This window comes from Anser anser, assembly GCF_964211835.1.
Source record: "Anser anser genome assembly, chromosome: Z".
Classification (NCBI taxonomy): domain Eukaryota; kingdom Metazoa; phylum Chordata; class Aves; order Anseriformes; family Anatidae; genus Anser; species Anser anser.
The window spans coordinates 69,690,992-69,712,298 of NC_139723.1; the positions used below are offsets into that span (position 1 = coordinate 69,690,992).

At 40.6% G+C, this 21,307-nt stretch overlaps 1 protein-coding gene across 13 annotated transcripts in view; it reads left to right on the forward strand.

Moving 5' to 3' along the window:
* The window catches only part of ARL15 (ARF like GTPase 15), a 216,987-nt gene that overhangs the window by 30,126 nt on the left and 165,554 nt on the right, over window positions 1-21,307 (forward strand). For 7 of the 13 annotated variants that reach the window (XM_083818307.1, XM_083818308.1, XM_083818302.1 and 4 more), the window contains one exon: window positions 17,248-17,418. The exons of 2 other annotated variants lie outside the window; for them this stretch is intronic. In XM_083818307.1, the coding sequence (XP_083674433.1) occupies window positions 17,248-17,418 (171 nt within the window). Of the gene's footprint in view, window positions 1-15,235; window positions 15,269-16,230; window positions 16,332-17,247; window positions 17,419-21,307 lie in introns of all 13 variants that reach the window. 4 more of the 13 variants (XM_083818314.1, XM_083818304.1, XM_083818303.1 and 1 more) reach the window with 3 other exon arrangements.

The following is a 21,307-nucleotide window of genomic DNA, read 5'->3' on the forward strand; positions in this document are numbered from 1 at the left end:
CTGAGGCAGTAATAGGCCATACTTTTCTAAACATGAAAACCAAAATCATCCCATGTGTCTGGATTTATGCATGATTTTGTAATCTGATGTGTTGAAAATGCATTATTCTTAATCAAAAATTAAGATTTTTCTTAACTCTGTCTGGAATATTCAGAATGGTTGAGCAAAGAGGTGATAATGTGCTTGAGTAGTGACTTCTTGCATATGTAGATTTAATAAAACAACTCTGTAGATTCTCTTTTTAGATCACTCCTATTCAACAGTTGGACACAAAACCGCTGACTGTGGTGTCCCCAAAATGTCATGCGTGTCTGTTTTGACAAATACCACTTTTTTGACCTGAAATCTATTTATTTTTGTTTCATTTAAATGTACCTGTTTAGTTTTACAGTGATTACAGTGATTTACAGTGTTACATACAGCCAGTTTCTCTTGCTGACCTGCACGTTCAAGGTAGCAACGGGGAAATACTTTTTGTAGCTACCACTGACAGAGTTTCAAGGGCAGTGGCAGAACGTGAAACCACAAATAATTCTTGGTTATAAGCTTGGCTCTTTGTTTAATCTTTATCTTGGAGAGGCTGTCCTACCTTGAGGGCAAGCCATGGTTGATAAAACCTTCTGAAGGAAACAGTAAAACCCAAGATTGGCTGTCACAGGACAGTTGGGAAATACCTTCATATGAAGGCAGGAAAGAAATCCTTGTTAATCTTGTTGATACTAGGTTATTGTTACCTCTTGTTCAGGCAGGCTGGCTCTGAATCACTGGTGTGTCTTCAGACTTAAAATACACTGGAAATGAACTTGAACTTGTTTTTTTCTAAATAGCCTTTGTAGTTAAGAACCTGCCTTTAAGTGTGTTGGTATAGAAATTTCTTTGACAAGTGGCAGTCCCGTTCAGCTATTTTATTCATACTGTTTCAAGTGTGAGCCTGTGTAAATCCCTTTTGTCAGTGGAGTAGTTTGTACTGTTTCTTGTTTTGAGTGGTGTTACAACACAATACGCTTTGTTTATTTTTATTCTTTTATATTCTTCCATAAATTCGTGTTCTCAAATTCTGTAAAGGTAACTAACTGCCTTTCCTTTGAAATGTTTCTTTTGCCACTTGTTTGCCTTTCCCAGGTAAAATTGAGATCATTCGCACAGCATTAGTATGCTTGGCTAGCCATATAGGTGTGCTAATTTCCTGTCTAATTCTTTCACCTGTGGACCATGTTATCTCAGCAGAATTGATTTCTGCATCTAGTTTGGACTAGTTTTTAGCACCTGTTTCTTTCATGTGAATATCTGAATCAGTGAGTGGTGGCAGGATCACCTTTTTTGTCAGTGCTGATAAGGGCTTTGTGCTTTGCCCTCTGTTTGCTTTGCTTGGTATAATAGATTGATCTATCTATTTACTTTTGCATGTCAAAGCTTTTGCTTCACTCAGTCTTTTGGTTTGATATATTTCAGCCTTCTACTTGTTGGACTGTGTCTAAATGGCAGGTGTGTTGTGATACTCAAGCTAAAGTGTTTTGTTTGTGGACCAAAATCATTGTGCGTTACTTCACCTCTGGCCCCAAAGGATGTATGCATGCAACATGCACCCTCCTTCCCCCCCCCCCCTTTGCCTTTTCTCGGATGGCTTCTTTTTAATTTTTGTGACTCTTGTGCTTGCTTTTTTTTTTTTTTAAAGTGCTTACCTTTTTTTCTTCTTTGAAGTCAGTTTCTTGTCCAGGCTCTGAATTGTGAGGCTATACCTTCTGCAAGCTACTGACTGCTAGAAGTTCTCTGTGGCTCTCTACCTGTTTTTTTTTTTTTTTTTTTTTTTCCTTCCATGTTTCTTGACTGTTTTGAGAAAGAAGTTGTTCATCAAAGAGTTGTTCTGGTATTGGCAAGCTCAAAACATTGGCAATTACTTCTTTTTATTTTCTGGACAAATGCTGTTTTTCTGTCTTTGGAATTTTAATACTGGCAATCTTTATTCTGTGATGGGGAACTGGGAGATGATTTGTAGTGCAGTGTTTGCCAAGGGATGGGAGAACACGAAGTGAATGTTCAGTTGTCCATCTCAAATCTTTATGTGGATATCTGCTATTGCAGAAGGTGGAAATTAGTGACTCACTAACTTAGTCCTGTGTTCCCAACGGAAAGTGGGAAGTGTCAACATGATGCTTAATCTTGAATTTACAAACAGTGTTTTTTACCTTGTTCTTAAGTTGTGCAGAATGTCTCTGAAGTTTCTGTCCTTACTCACAGCCTTTCAAATGTGCAATGTTGTTAGGTTTTCTTCCGTTAATACTGAGTAAAAACTTCTCTGAAGGGCTATGGCTCTCAGAAATTGGTCACTGAAGTTGTCAAGGAATGAATGCTGATATGCCTCATATCCATGAATGCTGATAATTGTTGTAGTTTATATATATACACACAAAATTACACAAAAGTAATTTAAATATATATATGTTTTAAGTAACTTTTGTGTTTTGGCATTTTATCTTGTCATCTGTAGGGTTTGGGGAAGAACACTCTTCTAAGCAATTGTGTTTGTTTTTTTTTTTTGTTATCCTTTTCTGACGTGCTGGGAGAAGAACACTGAGAATGGTGGACAATGATCTCTGTATTCTTGGATGCTTGTCTGGACTCTAGTTCATGTGGCTGGAACTGACTTGACTGGTAGATTTGAAATCAAGATGTTTTTTCTGAGGTCAGACTGTCAGGTACTTGTTACTTCTTCCATTCCCAGTATGCTGGGAAGTAATTTGCTTACTGGGTAGCATATTTCACCTACTTGGCTCCCTGAACATAGAGCTCAGGCACTGATGACACCCTGCACATTTTCATTTTGTGGTATTTGATCTCGTCTCCTGATGACTGAAGTATATTAGTCCAACTGAAGCCCTGGGATCTGCTTTATAGCCATGTTTGGGTAAAATTAATGGCCTACAGGTTAATGCACTGAATATTCTGGTGATCATTTCCATCTTGCAGCTACAGCATAATTGTACTTTGTTTGGAAAATTAGTACCAGAAGCAGTGACGATACTTGTAAGCAAATTACTCGGCTGAACATGATTCGTTTTTCTGCTTGAGCTCCAGTCATTATTTTGCCTAATGCTTGTGCATTGCTAATTTGACTGTTTCATACTGTGTATTGTTAAACCACTGTCTGCTTCAGTTGTCTTGCTGCTCACTGTCTGTGCTGCATGACTGGTCACAAAAAATGCATCCTGCAGAGCTTTTCCATGAAGATTGCATGCTTCTTTAACATGAAGATGTTGACTGATGGCTGTGTGACGCACTACGGTGGCAAAGCAGTCTTTGTTAAACCTCAGAAGAGACCGGCACTGGCAGTATGTGTGGTTTCGTGTAAAATTACTAAGAAAAATCCCATGAAATTTGGGAGCGATTATAAAGCACTAATTTTGTGCATGAGGAATGCTGATGATTGTGCTATCCCTTCCAGGAGCACGGGTTCGATATTGAGATATTGTGTGGTCCTTCTCTGCATTTGGTTTTCAACTGCACGTATAGCTATTAAATATTGGTAGTTTCTTTTTCCTAAGCCCTCCAGGCCTTTTCAGAAATTTATAGAGAACTTAGAGAGAGAAAAAAAAAAAAAGCATTACTTTTTCTCCTTAAACTTAGACCAGTGGTTCTCAAATTAAATAAAATTTGGATTCATTTGGTGTTCTGTATGACTGTATCTTTAAATAGTCCTATCTGTTCCCCACCTCTGTCTAATGAGAACTTACATTAGTGAGAAACAGCTGCAATTTCTGGATGTAGGTGTAAAAGTTCACTACCTTGTCATGAAGTGGCTGAGCTATCACCAGCAAATGTATTTGGTTAATTATTCCCTGGATAATGTAAGTACTTCAGTAAGCGTGTTTTAAGTTTTAAACTGTGTGTTTTAAGTCTTGTTTAATATTTTTGTTTCTGCTGACTGACAGACTCTGGACATAAAAATTAATACTAAAATGCTATTTCAACTTTCATGAGTTTAAATGAGTGGGTATACGGAAATTTGAAAGACTGTGACATATGCTATGATACCAATATAGTAATTGGAAGGTGTAATTCAGTGCAGGAGTTGGGCTTTTATTGATGACATTGAATTGAGTGTTATACGGAATATGTCAGACCATGCTTTTATATACAGATAAGTTTAGTTATTTAAACAGATCACAAATAGATTTTCTAGATACCAGTTCAATGCAGAAGGTTAATGAAGCCCATAGGTTGGATATGTTGCTATTAAAAATAGATTATCTGTATTCTAAAGGAGAAACATGCACCCACTCAAAAATTAAATCCTTTGGGCTTTAGTAAATTTTAAATAAATGACCACTGCAGCATGAATGCATGCTAAATAAAATGCCTCCAAGTGCAGGTCAGAACCATACTAGAGGGTGTGTGTTTTGTTGAGTTACACAAATATTTCAAGGATGTTAGCTTGACATGCAAACTGAGAACCTGCAAAGCTGTGACTGTTCAGAAAAACAGTCTTCTATCATTGGGCAAAGCTTCCTAGCCCTGTTTTTTAGCAGAAACCAGAGATGGAGGCAAAAAATGTAATAATGATGAAGTTAGATAAATAAGTGCTGTTCCTTTGTGTACAACTACTGCAAAATCTGGGACCCTTGTCTTAGAAGGGTGACATGAGAGAGGAAAAATAATAATTAGCTCAGAAGTGATAAATCAGATGCTCCTGGATGACCTTCTTTAAAGCCAAGGAGACATAACATTTCAGTTTATATATATTTTTCCTTTTAAGAAATGTTGCTTTTTCATAGTATGTAACTAAATTATGGGACATTTTTCTACAAAATAGTTGTGGAGTTAAGAAGTTAATAGCATTTGAAGGATTAATTTTTTTTAAGAGTAATATTGGCACCGAACAGCAAACATTTTCAGAGAAGACATTAAACCTCAGGTTTTAAAAGTATAACCTAGAAACAGTATTTCATATTCCTGTACGTGTATGATCATGTATAATTTACCTCTACTTTGTACATTTTCTCTTAGCAGCCACCATCAAACATTAGAAACTTCTATATAAATTAGCTTTTTGTTGCTCCTGTTAAAACAAAATCCCTAAATGCTATCCCTAAAAGCAATCAACTTTTGTGAAGTTGTAATCTACGTGTACTTACTCAGCCCCATTTAACATTTGCTACTCTCTCCTGAAGGTTTTGTCTTACAAAAGACCCCAGGATTGAAAAACAAAACAAAACAAACAAACAAAAAAAAATATAAATACATGTATTTTAATACATATAACATGTGTTATATAACATTCAATATAATGTATATATTATATGTGTATATATATATATAACATACGTTTATATGACACTTGATTCCTTCTTCAATAATACCTCTGTGTAGGGTCATATGAACTTCGGATCTGTCTGAAATGGATGGAGCAATGTACGGATGCCCAGCTTAGCTGCTAGAATGCAGTTTGAATGCTCCTTAATCTACTTCATACAAGGTCAGCCATTTTAGCATAAAGCACCATCTTTGATAGTTTAGCCAGTAGTCTCTTTCCAGTGAAGCAGGTGAGATTCTTGGCATATTCCATTCCATTGATTCTGATATGTGAATAACATCCTTCATAAGAAGACTCATGTATCAAGCTGTTCCAGGCCAGTGGAAACTTATCTAAGCCATTTTAGAGGCACAGGACCTTTACACAGATGTTAGAACTGTGGTGGCAAAGCCAAGCTGTCATAGATTGGGAATGTTACAAGCAAGTTAATCCTGCCTAATTTGCCTTCTGTGTTTCATGTGTGTTTTGGTGTAGTCTTTAATTACTTACATTGCTTTGTTTTCCTTCTTCCTTTTCCCCATAGGACCCATGAGTCATTCACTACACAGGATGGGTGGTGGTAATTTAATTAGCTTCTGTTAAGTATGTTTTTTTCCACAATTGTTAGATGTGTTTGCTTCATGTTCTTTTCTGCTATCTGAACGCTATTCTGAAGACAGAATTAGAACACAGAAATGGACATATTGGGTCAGACCAAATACATCCCTTGAACAGTGACCTGTTTTTTTACAATAAGCATAAACAAGTGTCTGTGAAGGAGTAAGGACAGGAAAAGCATGTGTGCTACTGTTACCTGACCTCTGACAAGTTTCTGACTTGTTCAGTGCAGGCAATTTCAGAGTTAGATGTGGTTTATGCTCTTACATCTGTGGATGTCAATGCTCTGAATGTTATCTGTTATGATGTTCTAGGTCTGGCTATTTCTAGTTTCTTTGTGAAGTCAGGCAGAATCCACAGTCACATTTGGCAATGAACTGGTGGTTTTTCAGGTCAACAACCAATGACATGTAAAAATACTTCTTGTTCTTTTGAAGCTGCCTCTGATTAACTCAATTCAATGGCACTTAATTCTTTCACTTGAAGAGACAGTGTATAGTTATTTGATATCACCACCGTGTAGAACCTACTCGCAACTTTTAAAATTTGTCACGTTGCTCCAAAGTTGTCTTTCCAGTCTGGAAAATCTAAGATTGCATAGATTGTGTCTTGAAGAGAAAGCTGTTTCATACTTGGTCATCTTTTTTGTCCTTTCAAGGAACCTTTTCCAGTTGCTTTACCCTTTCAGAGATAAAATGAAAATAAAAAATACAGTGATACATTTAAAGTGGCAACATGGATGTATACAATTACTCCATGGCATTTCCTTTCCACATTTCTAACACTTTATTTATTTTTTTGAGAACTATCTAGAAACAAGCTCCTGTTTTTATGGGGCTCTCAGAACTCAAAATCTCATTCCTGAGTAATATAATGGGGAGCTCAGATGCCATCAGCTTTTTAGGACTGCAGGCTTTTTCCCTTACCATGTAGATCAGTTTTTTGATTGTCACCTGCCATTCTGCTGTCTATTCAGTGAAAGCAGAATGTGCTCACTCATTGTGAGTGTCCCTCCATGTATCCTTAGTCTATACTGTTTTGAATAGCTAGATATTACCAGCAATTTCTGTCATCTCACAGCTCACCTTTTTCACAGCAGATCCATCACAGGTCCCTGAGATATTTCACAGGTGGCCTCCTTCCATTGCAGGAATTGATAATTTACTCTCATCCTCTGTTTCCCATTTCTTAACCAATTACTTGTCCATGCAAGGCTTTTCCCTCTTATGTCACGACTACTTGGTTGAGCGTGTTTTTAAAGTGCTTGAAGAACTTTGTAGAAAGCTTTCTGAAAATTCATTTTGACTATTCTTTTATGGGTCTTTCTGTGATGGTCAAGGCTGCTGCTATCTGGGCAGATCACAAATGCTGGATTTTATTTTACCGTGTGAGGTAATAACATTTCTTCAGTTATAGAACAGTGTGAAGAACTAACTGAAGCCTGAACTGTGTTCTAACTTAGTATTTGCTTCGACTCATTCCTTTTTTTTTTTTCAGAATACATTTTTTTTCCCCCAGAATTCTCAACCTCATAGAACATGCCGTCCACGCACTGTATGGTTCTATAGCAATGAGTAATTTTTCTCTAAATCATACTCCAGCTTAGCATGTTGAGTATCAAAAATAGCATCCGTCTTTTAAATATGTAAGTGTTACAACAGAGCCACTCCGTGGCAGATGCAGTCATAGAATTATATTTACCAAGCTGGCATTCGTCTGTTACTGATGAGAAAATCCCTTGCCTTGTTCAAATTTCTGCAACAAATGATGTTGCAGAGTCTACAGATTTGTACGACAGATGAATTTGCTGTGATTTGCCCTGTGTGAGTCAAGGATTGTTGCACTACCATTGTCTTTGCTGTCAAAAAACTTTAAAAGGACAAGTTTACATCATTACCATAGATGTTTCCTTGTCGCTTCAAATTTGAGGTTAGTGTTTATGACACCAGCGGGTTGTTTGGCACCATCCAGCAGAGTATGTTGTGTGAAGAGTTCAGCAAAGGACAAATGCACATATTGATCTAAGTAATCAAATAGCTGAAGTGTAGCAGTGTGACACTGAAGTGTTTTAAAATTTTATGCACTGACTGTGCTCTTTTACTTTGGCCAGGATTTGCGTAAAAACATCGGTGTGCTGTAAATTATTTGTGCTCTTGTATTATGAACTACACATGCTCTTCTGAGAGAATTTGAGAAAAATAAAGTTGAAATATTATGTTGACATTGCTGGAGAACAGAAAATAAAATAGAATGTATAATGGGAAATAACATGGCCAATTCTCATTTTCCCACTGTTTTAGTACAGTGGAAAAATGGCTTGGAAAGAGAGGTGTGGTATGCACGTGTTTTTTTTTTTTGTTTGTTTTTTTTTTAGATGCATATCCGGAGTAGAACTGAATTTGATGGCTGTGTCCTGACATCCTGAAGTGAGGTCTTCTGGTCCCCAGTGGTCTTTGGTAGCCAGCAAATGCTGGAGTGTGCACAGAAGGTCATGGTAGCCCAGCCAGTCAAAAGGTTTCTGCCTGATTCAATCTTGCAGCTATAGGAGTGCAGTAAATTAAGGCTGAATATACAGTATATAACTGTCAATAGATAATAAAATACAGTAGATAGATAGATATCTGATTTACTGCTTCTGTGCTGCAGCAGGGAGTAGGCATGGAACAAGGGAAAAGGAATGGGCAGAAGGAAGGAAGTAGGGAAACTGAGATTTCATCCATCATCCCTCATGCTTCTGCTCAGCGTGGCATTTATCCAGGGGGCGTCTAAAACAATTTGTAATATTTCTTTTAACATTGTAGAGTGTATTAAGACTTGTACTGTTCCAGTATTACCTTATGTAAAGCTGTTTTACCACATGCAGTGATGGTGTTCTTCACTGATATGTTTTGAATACTTGAAAACTTACTGTAATTAGCAAAGAGAACAGAAAAGCAAGAAAAGTAGAGGAGGTTAGGAAAGGGAAGAACTGATAGGTAAAAATCTGGAGAGCAAATGTGAATAGCCTGATTTGTAGGAATGATCACATTCGACCATGTACATATTTTTGTACAAATCTTTTTTTTTTCCATGTCTGTGGCAATGATTTTTGCCTTGGCAAGGGAGAACTTCCTATTAAGGGTGGCTTTTTAGGATCTTTTTAGTATAGGACAAATAACTGGCAGTACAATAGGAGAAGCAGAGAAGCGTAGACTTCGTGCAGCTGTAGAGGAAAGACAACCTTTTTGTTTGGTCTTAATGTGTTGACTTGTTGCAATTTTTTTATATGTAGTCATTAATTTGTCTGAGTGGAATTTTAAGTTCATGTGTGGATAGACTACATCTAAGTAAAGAACAGGAAGGTCAAACACTAAATCTTCCTTCCTCCCGTGGTCGTTCTCATTTTCACGGTAACATCCGTTTTTGCCCAGGCTGCGATGGATATATGTCAGATACTGTACCTTAGCTTGGATGAAGCGCAAGATGATGACTCACAAGTAGGGCTGATAAATGCAGTTACTATTGCTCTGCTTCTGGATCTTGGACACTCTGGAGTCTGGAGGCAGATAACCAGCAATAATTGATGCAAATGTTTGGAATCTGATGACTTCTATTGTAGTTTGAAAACATAATGTCCAATAAAAGGTAAATCTAAAAAAAAAAAAAACCTCTAATTATCAGGAATTATATTGATTTTGTGTTATTTGTTCCCCTTCGTAAGCCAGCCTCAAACTGTTGAGGACTTGTATGTTGTGGTAATGCTGGGTTGGAGTTTTCAAGGTTACTCTTAAGGATTGGTATTTATGCAGTCCCTTTCACTTTTCTTTAAAATAAAAGACTCCTGTAAATTGCAGCTGTCTCAGAGTCCTGCGAACTGTTTCTTACATCTTTTCATCTGACTGCTGTAGAGCTTGTTAGCTGACTGCACTCTCTCAACCTTCCCTCCCTCCTGAGGAGATTGGAGGATTAATGGCTCTTTCATATGCCACTTTTCATCCAGAGAACTTCATACACGCTACCAGGTCTTAATCAGTTTACTTGTACAAGAATCAAGTCCTCCATTTCTGAAGTTCAGTAATCTCTGGCACGAGGACTACACACAGCAAACCTTTTTAAAAGCAAACGTCATGGTTCTACTAATGAGTTGGGTGGTTTGAGGAAACTCTCTCAGGCCTGCATTGTTATTTAAGAGTTGTGATGTACCTCTCGCTGCTGCTGCTTGACAATTTAATTTTCTAATACAGGGGCTCTGTTATCACTCTACATGCCAGCAGCACATCTGCTTCCTGTTTTCTGTGATCTAGATGAATGTAGGCCTTTTCATTTATACTCCACCTGTGTTAAAGGTTCTGTGATCTATGGACTTACTGTTATTATTTTTAATTTTTTTGGCCATATATTTAAGAGATTGAGTCTAGGTTTAGATCCAAAAAGCGAATGTGTTTTGTGTCCAGTACAGATTTTATTTGTATTTTACACTGCCTTCAGGTGAAACAGAACTGAGCTCTGGAAGATGAACTCTGTAACTGAGCTCTGGTTTGTCTCGTTGTTACTCTATTATCTGCTTGAAGAGTCATGCAGTTCTCATCATACTTGTGGTGAGGATAAGTAACAGGCAGTGTGATGCTACTTATGAAGGCCTCTCTTCCCTCGTCTCAAAAAGAATGGAAGGTGATAGCATTCAGGCTTGTGGATCCAAATTAATAGGCTGATCAAACTTTCCTGTGTTTTATTTTCATGCCAATGGCTTTGCAAAAATACTGTCAACTTAGAAATCGTATTTGTTGTAGAATTTTTGTCACATATTGAATTAACAAGTAAGACTTCTGTAAATGAAATGTTCAAGAGGAGTTTGCTAGATTTGCAGTTTTGTCTTGAAGCTTGGCAGGTAGACTCAGTCACAGAACAGTTAAAGTTGGAGAGAATCATGGGGTTCTCTAGGCTGTCTTCACACAAAAAGCAATGAGGAGACCAGAAAGTGCAGTTTCTTTATGCAGTCTATCTTGAGAACCTTCAAGAATAGAGACCATACAGATCTTTTAGGCATCCTGCACCACTGTTGCCATGTGTGGGGCAGAAGGCTTCCCTTTATGTCTGGTCTGGACTTCTCTTGTTTCAGCTTATGCCTCACGTCTGTCATCCAGCCATCATGCATGGCTGTGGAGAGTGTGGCTCCATCTTCTCTGTGACTGTCCCATAGGCAGGGGAAGGCTGCTTGGAGGTGCCTCCAAACTCTACTTTTCTGCAGGCAGAAGCAGCCTTATCCTTCAGGCTCCCCTCACAGGGTAGGTGCTCCAGCCCCTTAGCATCTGGTGGGCCTCTGCTGGGCTGTCTCTGCCTTGACAAAGTCTCTCCTGGACTGGGGAGCCCAAACCAGAGGACTCAGTATCTAGGTGTGGTCTAAGAAGTGCTGAGTTGAGGCAGGATCATCACATCCCTCCATCTCTTGGTTGTGCCACATGCTGCTGGCCTTTGCTGCTGCTGGCCCCAGGTGGTTCCTGTGCACTTCGCTGTCCCCCAGGGCTCTGGAGACTTCTCCACAAAGCTGCTGCCCAGGCCTGCAGTGCCCAGCCTGGAAAACTGCCCGGGGCTCTGCCTTCCCAGGGGCAGGGCTTGGTGTTTCTGTGGGCTGAGCTGCACGAGTGCTATTCCTCCAGCCTGCCAAGCTCCCTCTGTGCTTGAGTAAATTAGCTGGTTCCCCCAGCTTGGGGTCACCTGTAGACATGACAGGAGTGCCTCCTCCTAGGTCACTGATGTTAAGCAGAACAGGTCACAGGTGGGATCCCTTTGGTACTCCACATTGTCACTGGGGTGCAGATAGCGTACAACCAAAACTGATGCTTCCAAGCCCAGTTGTGTAACCAGTTTTGCCCATTTAAGTTGTCTACTTGCCTGGACTGTAATGTTTTTCCTCGTTCATAGATCTTGCCCCATGACTTTCCCAGGAACCAAAATTAGACTTAATCAGCTTGCAGACATCTGGACAATCCTTTTGGCTTTCTCTGAAGATGGGCATGGCATTTGCATTTTTTCACTTGTCGGGGACCTCTTCCACCTCAGTCACCATCAAGATGAGCCAGCACCACCTTCAGGTGCAGCCCATCTGGTCCTGGGGGCTTCTGTGGTTAGTTTTCCTCACCTAACCCCCTGACTATGGTCTCGCGTGATGCTGCAAGTTCTCATGTATAGTCTGTGGGTAGTCATTTTGGCAGAGCAGTTGTTTTAGAATCATAGAATATCCCGAGTTGGAAGGGACCCATAAGGATCATCAAATCCAACTCCTGGCACCGCACAGGTCTACCCAAAAGTTTAGACCACGTGACTCAGTGCACAGTCCAATCGCTTCTTAAATTCAGACAGGCTTGGTGCAGTGTCTACTTCCCTGGGGAGCCTGTTCCAGTGTGCAACCACCCTTTCTGTGAAGAACCTCTTCCTGATGTGCAGCCTAAACCTCCCCTGCCTCAGCTTGACACTGTTCCCATGGGTCCTATCACTGGTGATAACGGAGAATAGGTCACCTGCCTCTCCACTGCCTCTTGTGAGGAAGTTGTAGACTGCGATGAGGTCCCCCCTCAGCCTCCTCTTCTCCAGGCTGAACAGGCCTGGTGACCTCAGCTACTCCTCATATGTCTTCCCCTCTAGGCCCTTCACCATCTTCGTCGCCCTCCTCTGTACACTCTCCAACAGTTTCATGTCCTTTTTGTACTGTGGTGCCCAGAACTGCACACAGTACTCGAGGTGAGGCCGCACCAGCGCAGAGCAGAGCGGGACAATCACCTCCCTCGACCGACTAGCAATGCCGTGCTTGATGCACCCCAGGATACGGTTGGCCCTCCTGGCTGCCAGAGCACACTGCTGGCTCATATTCAGCTTACTGTCAACCACAACCCTCAGATCCCTCTCTGCAGGGCTGCTCTCCAGCATCTCGTTGCCCAGTCTGTACGTATAGCCAGGGTTCCCCGTCCCAGGTGCAGGAAGGGAAAAGGGATTAAGTTTCTTAAATGTGCAGGGCAGCAGAAGAAACTAAGGCATAGCAAAGATGTGAACTTCAAGTAACTTCTATAACATAAACATTTCAAGTTTGTTTTCTGACTGCTTATCATATTCCCTTAACATTGTTGTAGTCTTTAAATTAAATAACATTCCTGAAATTCTAGAACACTAAATATAACTAAAGTTTATAACAGGTACAGATACTTAGGATACCTCATTGCTGGGTTTAAATATGTGAAAGCCAAGGTACTTATTTGATCATCCAGACTGCTTTCACTTCTTATTGTGAAGAAATCTTTAATCTGTGTCTTAACTTTTCTGTTGTCTGATACTGACAGGTGAGACCCAAGAGTTCAGTCAAGAATTTTTAGAAGCCACGTTAGTAAAAACTGCCTACTTTCTTTTTGTGTGACTGGAGTGCGAAGTGCTTCCAGTGGTATATATAGTATATTGCTTTGCATGCTCGTCTTGAGTTCACCTGGACATCCCACTAGGTTGAACTGACTTTCTGTAGTTGGCTTTACAATTCACTGTTTTGTATGGGACTTCAGTTATGGATCTGTACTGTTAGGAAGTGCTTAGGAAACAACAGCACTAAGAAACCACTTCAGAACTTAATTAGCAAACTTTTATTTTGTAAATTAAAATGTTGTACACGGGCAAATGCAACGGTACAAACAGTATTCATCAAGCAAATCACCTAAGTAGGCTGTGCGAACACCAGCTGCGTCTTCTAAAATGCCAGTTGCTTATCATTAGTAGGCCACTGAGGCTGCAGTTTGTAAATTTTCTCGGTTCAGTGTGTTTCTGGGGAGCTTGTATGAACCTGCAAATAAACAAAGAAAGGTTTTGCCTCCGAGCCCGAATTCCCGTCGCGTACCGTGTCTCGCAGGAAGAGCGGAGCCCGTGCCCCGCCCCAGCGCTGTAGCGGTACCGGGGGGGGGGGGTGCCTGTGCCCGGGGGTGCCGTGCTGCCGGGGGGGTCCCCAGCTGCCGGAGGTGCCGCCGCCTGCGCTCCCTGCCGGCTGCTGCGGGCCGTGCAGGCCGGCGCCGTTCTGCGGTGCGCCGCCAGAGGGTGCGTGCAGCCCGGCGTGGGGAGCGTGCCGCGGGCGTTCGGTGCCTTGGCGCAGGCTGCTCAAACCTTACGGTGAGCAGCCTCTTCAGTTCATCGAGGGAACCCACCGGCCTACGCAGCACGTACGGGTCTCTTAATTTACCGTAGGGACTCTTCTGTATGCCTGTGAAATGTAATTACGTGTGTATAGCCCAGCTACAGCTACACAGTGGTTTGAAAACGTGTAAAGGTGCAGGTGATGAGGATTCACGTTTCAATATAGACCTTATATGCCATCTTATTAAGAAATCACTGCTTGCAGACTTGCCAGCATCCAGAGCAGCTGCTGGGAGACTGTATAGCTTGATGTAGAGGAAGCAGGAAGGAAAAAGGAGTAAAATCTAGAAGTAAGAGTGTTCTTAAGCTAAAGAGAGCAAAGATGACCAGCAACTGTATGTACAAAAGAGCATGGAGGTTGGGGATAGGTCAAAATTGCAGAAAGCAAGAACTAACTTGGGTTATTTTTTAGTTCAGTTGGCTTTTTTGAAATGGTTTAGTATACCATGGAGATCAGGTAGTTTCTGAGCAGTGCAAATTTTGGGTGTGTGGCTGCTGCAGTCAGACATCTGGGATACATGATAGTAATGAAAAATTAACAGTTCATTACTATCATGGCAGAGGGACATAGAATCTAGGAACAGCAAGGCAACCTTTCTACTTGCAGTCCACAAAATTCCTAAGTTTTTGTCGTGTGGTAAGCCAAGAGAGCTACCCTCTACTGTGCTGTTGCTTATGACATCCTGCAACAGTCTTCCCCACTGTCAAAAACAGGATGAAAAAGGAGGAAGGAGAGTGCTAGGGAGAGTCTGTCATTCCTCCCAAAGTGATCTGTTCATTTGCTGTTGCTTTGCAAATCTGTACAGCTGTTAAGCTCTGTATGCTTTGACTTGGTTTTATTGTTTGTTTTTTTTCTAATATGATTTTTACAGAACTAAACTGCCTGTGTCATGTGGGTAATGCATAGTAGAGCTGTAATTCCCTGTAGCACTTACACAGGTGATAAGAACATAAAAACTGCCATGCTCTGAATTTGTCCAGCTGGGAGCATTGTCTCCAGCATTCAGTAAAAACAAACCAAAAAAACAAACAAAACAAAACAACAACAAAAAACAACAACACCAAAACCAACTCCTGTAGCGAACAAACATTGGAATAATCTGCTTGTTTATGAAGGATTTTATGTAATGCCTAATGGTTAAAGGTTGGTTTTAAACATTTTGTTTTCTTTGCAATCTGTTTCAGAGAGCTGCAACACTAGAAAGAATGTGCTTGCTGGTATGTAAATGCCTACAACCTGATTGATTCTGTCAAATTACTGCCCTCTAAAGTATCTGACAACAGATACTTTTGCTGTCTTAGTTATATTTTGCTGGGGAGGGACAGGACATTTTGTTTATTTTTTGAAGTAGCTACCTTTTATACCTACTTCAGTAATTGGTACTTCTGACTGTTTTCAGAACAGCATAATTTTGGGTTCATTGTGCAATTTTACTTAGAGAGTAACCTTATGCATCTTTTATTCTCTGATTATAGAGCATTTACAGGAGAGAGCAAAGTGGTCACTGTGACTTTTCAGGATAGGATTGTACTATCACAAGCACATAGCTAATTATTTGAAATAGGTACAGGATTTTTGAGATGAGAAAATGTTGACCATGACACATTTACTCCTTTGTTTGCCTTTCTGCCATTTCCATTGCCTTGACTGAGCTATTAGGCACTCCAGAAAAAGACATGCCAGGAAAAGATAGATTTGTCTGGTTTGGAAACAGGAGCAATGTAAATCCCTTCTGGTTAGAGTTGTGTCCTTGGGGGGGCCCAGTTCTGAATTGTCTCACCTTAGGTCTTGTATTGTGCAGTTCATGAAGATATGGTGCTGATGACTGCCAAGGACTACACAGGAGAAAGATCCCAGATATATTTGAAAACAAACGGGAAACCTCAGGATGCAAGCAAACAAATTAGGCCAGCACTGAAATCCAGCAGTGGCTCCAAATGAGATAGAATGGGTTTTATCTGAAAAAAAAATAAACAACTGAAAACCAGGAGTACTTTACTCTTACATTAACACTTTGTTGTTCAACAGTAAACATGTTTTCACACTTGTGGGAATGAGAATTAAGGGAAAAACATCTAGGCAGTTCTGGATAGAGCTTGGAGAGCTTCCTGATTCACTGAAACACCTATTTACTTCATGCTGTTACTGACGGCTGTCTCATGACTTTTTTTTTCTCTAGATAAATGTTCAAACCTGTAAAATGAAGGTTTGAATGAGGTTTCATGGGACAGCTGAGCTGACAGAACTTGTTGGCTGCTGAAAGGGGAGCCTTGCTCCAAGGTTTGTGATATCTCTTTCCCCTTGCCTTGGCATCACAGATGAAGTGTGCATGTATGGTGGTCATTTTCTTCATCACCTGTCAAGTCATACAATCACAGAGTCAGAGAATATTTGAGTTGGAAGGGACTCACAAGGATCATCAAGTCCAATTCCTGGGTTCCCAAAGGACCAACCAAAAATCAGACCATATGTCTGATGGAAGCATTGTTGTCCAAACACTTCTTGAACTCCAGCATCTTGGTGCCATGACCACTGCCTTGGGGAGCCTGTCCCAGTGCCCGACCACCCTCTGGGTGCAGAGCCTTTCCCTAACCCCCAGCCTGACCCTCCCCTGTCCCAGCTCCATGCCGTTCCCTCGGGTCCTGTCGCTGTCCCCAGAGAGCAGAGCTCAGCGCCTGCCCCTCCGCTCCCCTCATGAGGGAGCTGCAGGCCGCCATGAGGCCTCCCCTCGGCCTGCTCTGCTCTGGGCTGAGCAAACCAAGGGACCTCAGTAGCTGTTCATGTGTCTTCCCCTCTAGCCCATCTACCATCTTTATAGCCGTCCTTTGGACACTCTAACAGCTTTATGTCTTTCTTATACTGTGGCACCCAAAACTGCACAAAGTGCTGGAGGTGAGGCTGCACCTCCAGAGCAGAGCAGAACAACCCCTTCCCTCAACCGACTAGCCTGATGCACCCCTGGGTACGGTTGGCCATTTTGGCTGCCAGGGCACACTGCTGGCTCATGTTCACCTTGCTTTCAATCAAAACCCCTAGATTCTTTCCTGTGGGGCTTCTCTCCAGCATCTCATCCCCCAGTCTGTACATATAACCAGGGCTGCCCTGTACCAGGTGCAGAATCCATCACTTGTTCTTGTTAAACTTCATATTGTTGGGGATTGCCCAACTCTCTAATTTGTCCACATCTCTCTGCAAGGTCTCACCGCCCTCGACAGAGTCAACAGCTCCACCCAGTTTGGTATCATCTGCGAACTTGCTCAAGAAACCTTCAAGTCCTTCATCTAGATCGTTTATGAAAACATTGAAGAGGACTGGTCCTAAAATGGAGCCCTGGGGAATCCCCCTAGTGACAGCTCATCAACTTGATGTAATGCCATTTACAAATATCTGACCAATGACTGCATTGTCCTTTAGGTGTTTTCAGTAACTTCTAGAATAATCTTCTATATAATTTTACCAGACACTGAAGTGAGACTTAAAGTGTCTTAAAGTGATTTAAAGAGTCCTCTTAAAACTATTTGTATATTACTTTTTTTATGAAAGTGGGTCAGTCTTCATAAGGCTTTCATGAATGCTTTTGTATTCTGGCATTTTCCAAATACTTGTTGCCTATGTGTTGAAAGATTTTTCCTTGTTTGTGTGAGGTTGCTTCACTGTTGATATTAAACCTACAAGCATCTGGTCCAAATCAGGATGTTAACCAAAGCAGCATTCCAGTGCCAACTTTGCATCACCTGTTTCAGTATAAATTGCTAAGAAATTCTCATGGGCTTTTCTTTCATTCTTTTTGGTTTCACACTTAAAGGAGAAGCCTTGTCTCAAACTGGGCTGTTGTGTCTAGGAATCCTTTATAATCAGTCATCAAGGCACACATTTGGTAAGGAATATATGCCAATGTATGTTCTCAGATGTCTTTTATCATCTGTCTGGGCATTACTGTTTGGGTTTTTCCAGATCATGAATTAGTCTAGGTCTTTTCAGAGTAGTAAGTGACAAATGCCATACTCCAAACTGGAATTGTTTGCTACATATGGGAACTGAAGATCATCCCATGGGATTAATGTGTGCTAAATAATCCGTAAATACTGAAATAAAACAGAGCAAGGTAGAAGCATGCGTCTTCTTGTCTGCAAACTATTTCAAGTATGATAACTTGTATTTCAGCCTGATGATAAATTGTTCTAGGTAGCATGTTTAAGCTTTATTATGGAAAAAGTGTGGCTTCCACATTTATATGCAAATTCTTAAATGTGAAATGAATTTTCAGAGGGCATTTCCTTAGGATACTATGTTGTCCATCTCTCTCATTTTTTTATTTTACTACATAGAGCACTGACAACATCTGTGGTGTGGATCGCTGAGAGTTTCATGCCAGAGAGTTTTGTTGCTTTCTGCATTTATTTTTTTTTAATCCACATTGGTTCAACCTATAGTAGCCTCTGTAACCTCAGATTAATCTCATATTTAAAATTCTCTTTTGTTTATGCCTGTTTGGCTCATGAGAACGTCCCCCAAACTCCTGTTGTTCAGGATCATTCGAGGATTTTCTAACTAAACTGTTCTGAATTTGACCTGATTATCTTTACAAATGACTTTGTGTATTTTTCACTATTTTTCTATTCCCACACTATGCTTGGTACAAACTTGATATTAAATAGCATAACAAACTAGAAAGCTGTTGACATCTTATGTTTTCGTTGTTAGCAAGTATTGTTTGCATAAGATTTATCTCCTGAGAGGAGAAGGGATTGCTTTATAGAAATATGCTTGCCTTCACTAGTCTAACAATTGGTAATCTGTTCCAATGTGGGTGTGTATATGCACTCTTCTCTGAAATGTTTTCTCAATTGTGAGGTTTCCCTGTAATAAGTTCCCAGCTGGGAAAAGGAAATGTGTTTTCAGCAGGAACTGATCTTGTCATATTTCTGAATGACAGTTTGGTGACTCTTCTTCCTTGCATACTTACTGCATTTAAGGTAAATTTACTCTGCTGTGTTGGTTTGAATAAAAGCTTTCTAAACTGCTACCTAATAATGGTCACCTACAAACAGCTTTTCGTTTCAATTCCTGAGTTAGTGCAGGCCCTCTAGACCTGTTTGTGTGTGTGCATAGGCTATTTTTGGATCTAAACTACAAATTTATAGTTTAGTGCTTCTCTTCTGAGAATGGACTAGGTAAAAGCTTTTACTGTTTAAGACAAACTGCCTGCTCTCTATGTGTTTGTAGTTGGTTCTGCTTGCTTCCTGGACTAAAGTACTGCAATTGTTGGAGCTCTGTGCATTTCTGGGTGCTCCCAGGGCAGTTTACTGAACTCCAGTATAAGTTGGCCAAATCCATTAAAATCACAGGGATTTCATGCATGTGACCAGCAGGATAAGTTAGCCTGGAGAACCTTTTACTATTTGACATAAGAGGGGTGAACAGCACATCTTTACTCTTGGATCTGAAGTCCTTTGGAGTGATGCCTGCAAGTAATGCTGAATTTCTTCCACAGAAATCTGTATGCATTTTCTGTGTATTTGGTGAGATGTGGAAAATTTGGACAAAGAATTTCATTTTTATAAAAAGGTCTCTGCAGTGGACAGCTAGATGAAATACACTGAAGTCAGCGTGGTCTAGGCAGGCCTTTTCTGTCCTACAGGTTTATCCTATGTCCCACAGGAACAGAAGAACAAAATGCTTCCTCGCTTGTATTCAGCGGTGGGGATAAAGGAGCATGCTGTGGCTTCTAAGCAGCAGCAGGAGTAGCAAGCAAACATCTCACTCAAGACACCTGGAGATCTCTTTCCTTTCCTTAAACAGCTCCTGCTGCTGGCTTCATGGCTGGAGAAGGGAAAGAGAGGGAAAATTAAAAGCCAGTGTTCCTAACCCTCCCCCCCTTCTTTCTTGCTTCTTCCTCTTGCAGTAGTGATTACTGCTTCTGCATGTTTCGCAGTCCCTGTCACAGACCAGGTAAGCAGGAAGCTTTCTCTGCTGCTGTGTCCCTGAGGAAATCCCATCGCCTCTGTGGAAGATTTGTGTATCCTCATGGCAGACATGCATTGGTGTCCCGAAAGAGGTATTTCTCTCAGCGTTGAAAAGACTGGGCTGCTGTGTTGTAAATAGGAAATAGCGTATATTCTGTGCTGTTTGCTGTGTCTGAACGGCCTTAAGCACAAGGAGCCAAATGCAGTCTATAGTAGCTGCAATGTAGTGAACTCTGTATTATTTGAGTTAGAGTTACTTCTGCTCTGAATGTAAGTTGATCTCACGTCTGGGATGCTTCAGCATAATACAGAGCCACACCATGAGATGTTGAGCAGCATGCAGTGGCACTTGTGGAACCAAGCACAGGAAATACACATCTCGGGGACATCCTCTGACTTCTGTCAAATTTAGTAAAGCTGCATTTGTTGGTTACTCAGTATAAGTGAGTATATGTAAATCCAGAAGGTTTTGTTTTGATTACCTTGTCTGTCTTCATTCATGATAAAATTTAGAGGTATCTTCTAAGCTGTTTCAGAGGAGGGATCAGAACATCTATTTATGATCTGAATATTTTCAGTAGTAGAGACTCCACTACAATCTGGGAAGATGTTCTAATGTTTAATTCCATCCAATTTAATGGATGGCTATAGCATTTTTTATCCCATTCTGTATACTTCAAGGGAGTTTTTTGTTGCCTTTTTTTTTTTTTAATAAGATAAATATTAAAATTTTCTCAAGCCTTGGCATTATCAGAGTTTTTTTCTTCTGGTCCTTCACTCAATCTACTGACTCTTCGCTGATCTCTTTGATTCTATTTTTCTACACATTTGAACACTCTTCTTTGGGGACATCAGGACAGACAACAGTAGTGTAATGGGAATTATTCTTGTGTCAACTACAGACATCATAAAATCTTTCTTGTCCAACTTGGTAATTCCCTAATCTCCAAAGCAGACATCAGTCCTTTGAGGCTATGACTGATCCTCACAGATGCACCATGAAAATTTACCAACCATGCCCCAAAGCATTTTCACAGGCATTTTTTTTCCCTTGGGGTAGAAACCACCACCTTCTCTTTTGTAGCTAGGTGCAAATATGTATACCCTTGGGTGTCTTGTAATCACCACCATTACCTATGCTCAGTTTATTAAATCAAACCTCATGCCTGAATAGTCAACGTGGCCTCTAATTTGCTTTCTGCTCCCTTCTTTCCAGGAAACACTTTGCACATCCAGTCACTTGAAACAGTACTATTTTTCTGTAGATTTGAACAAGAATTTTTTCTTGTT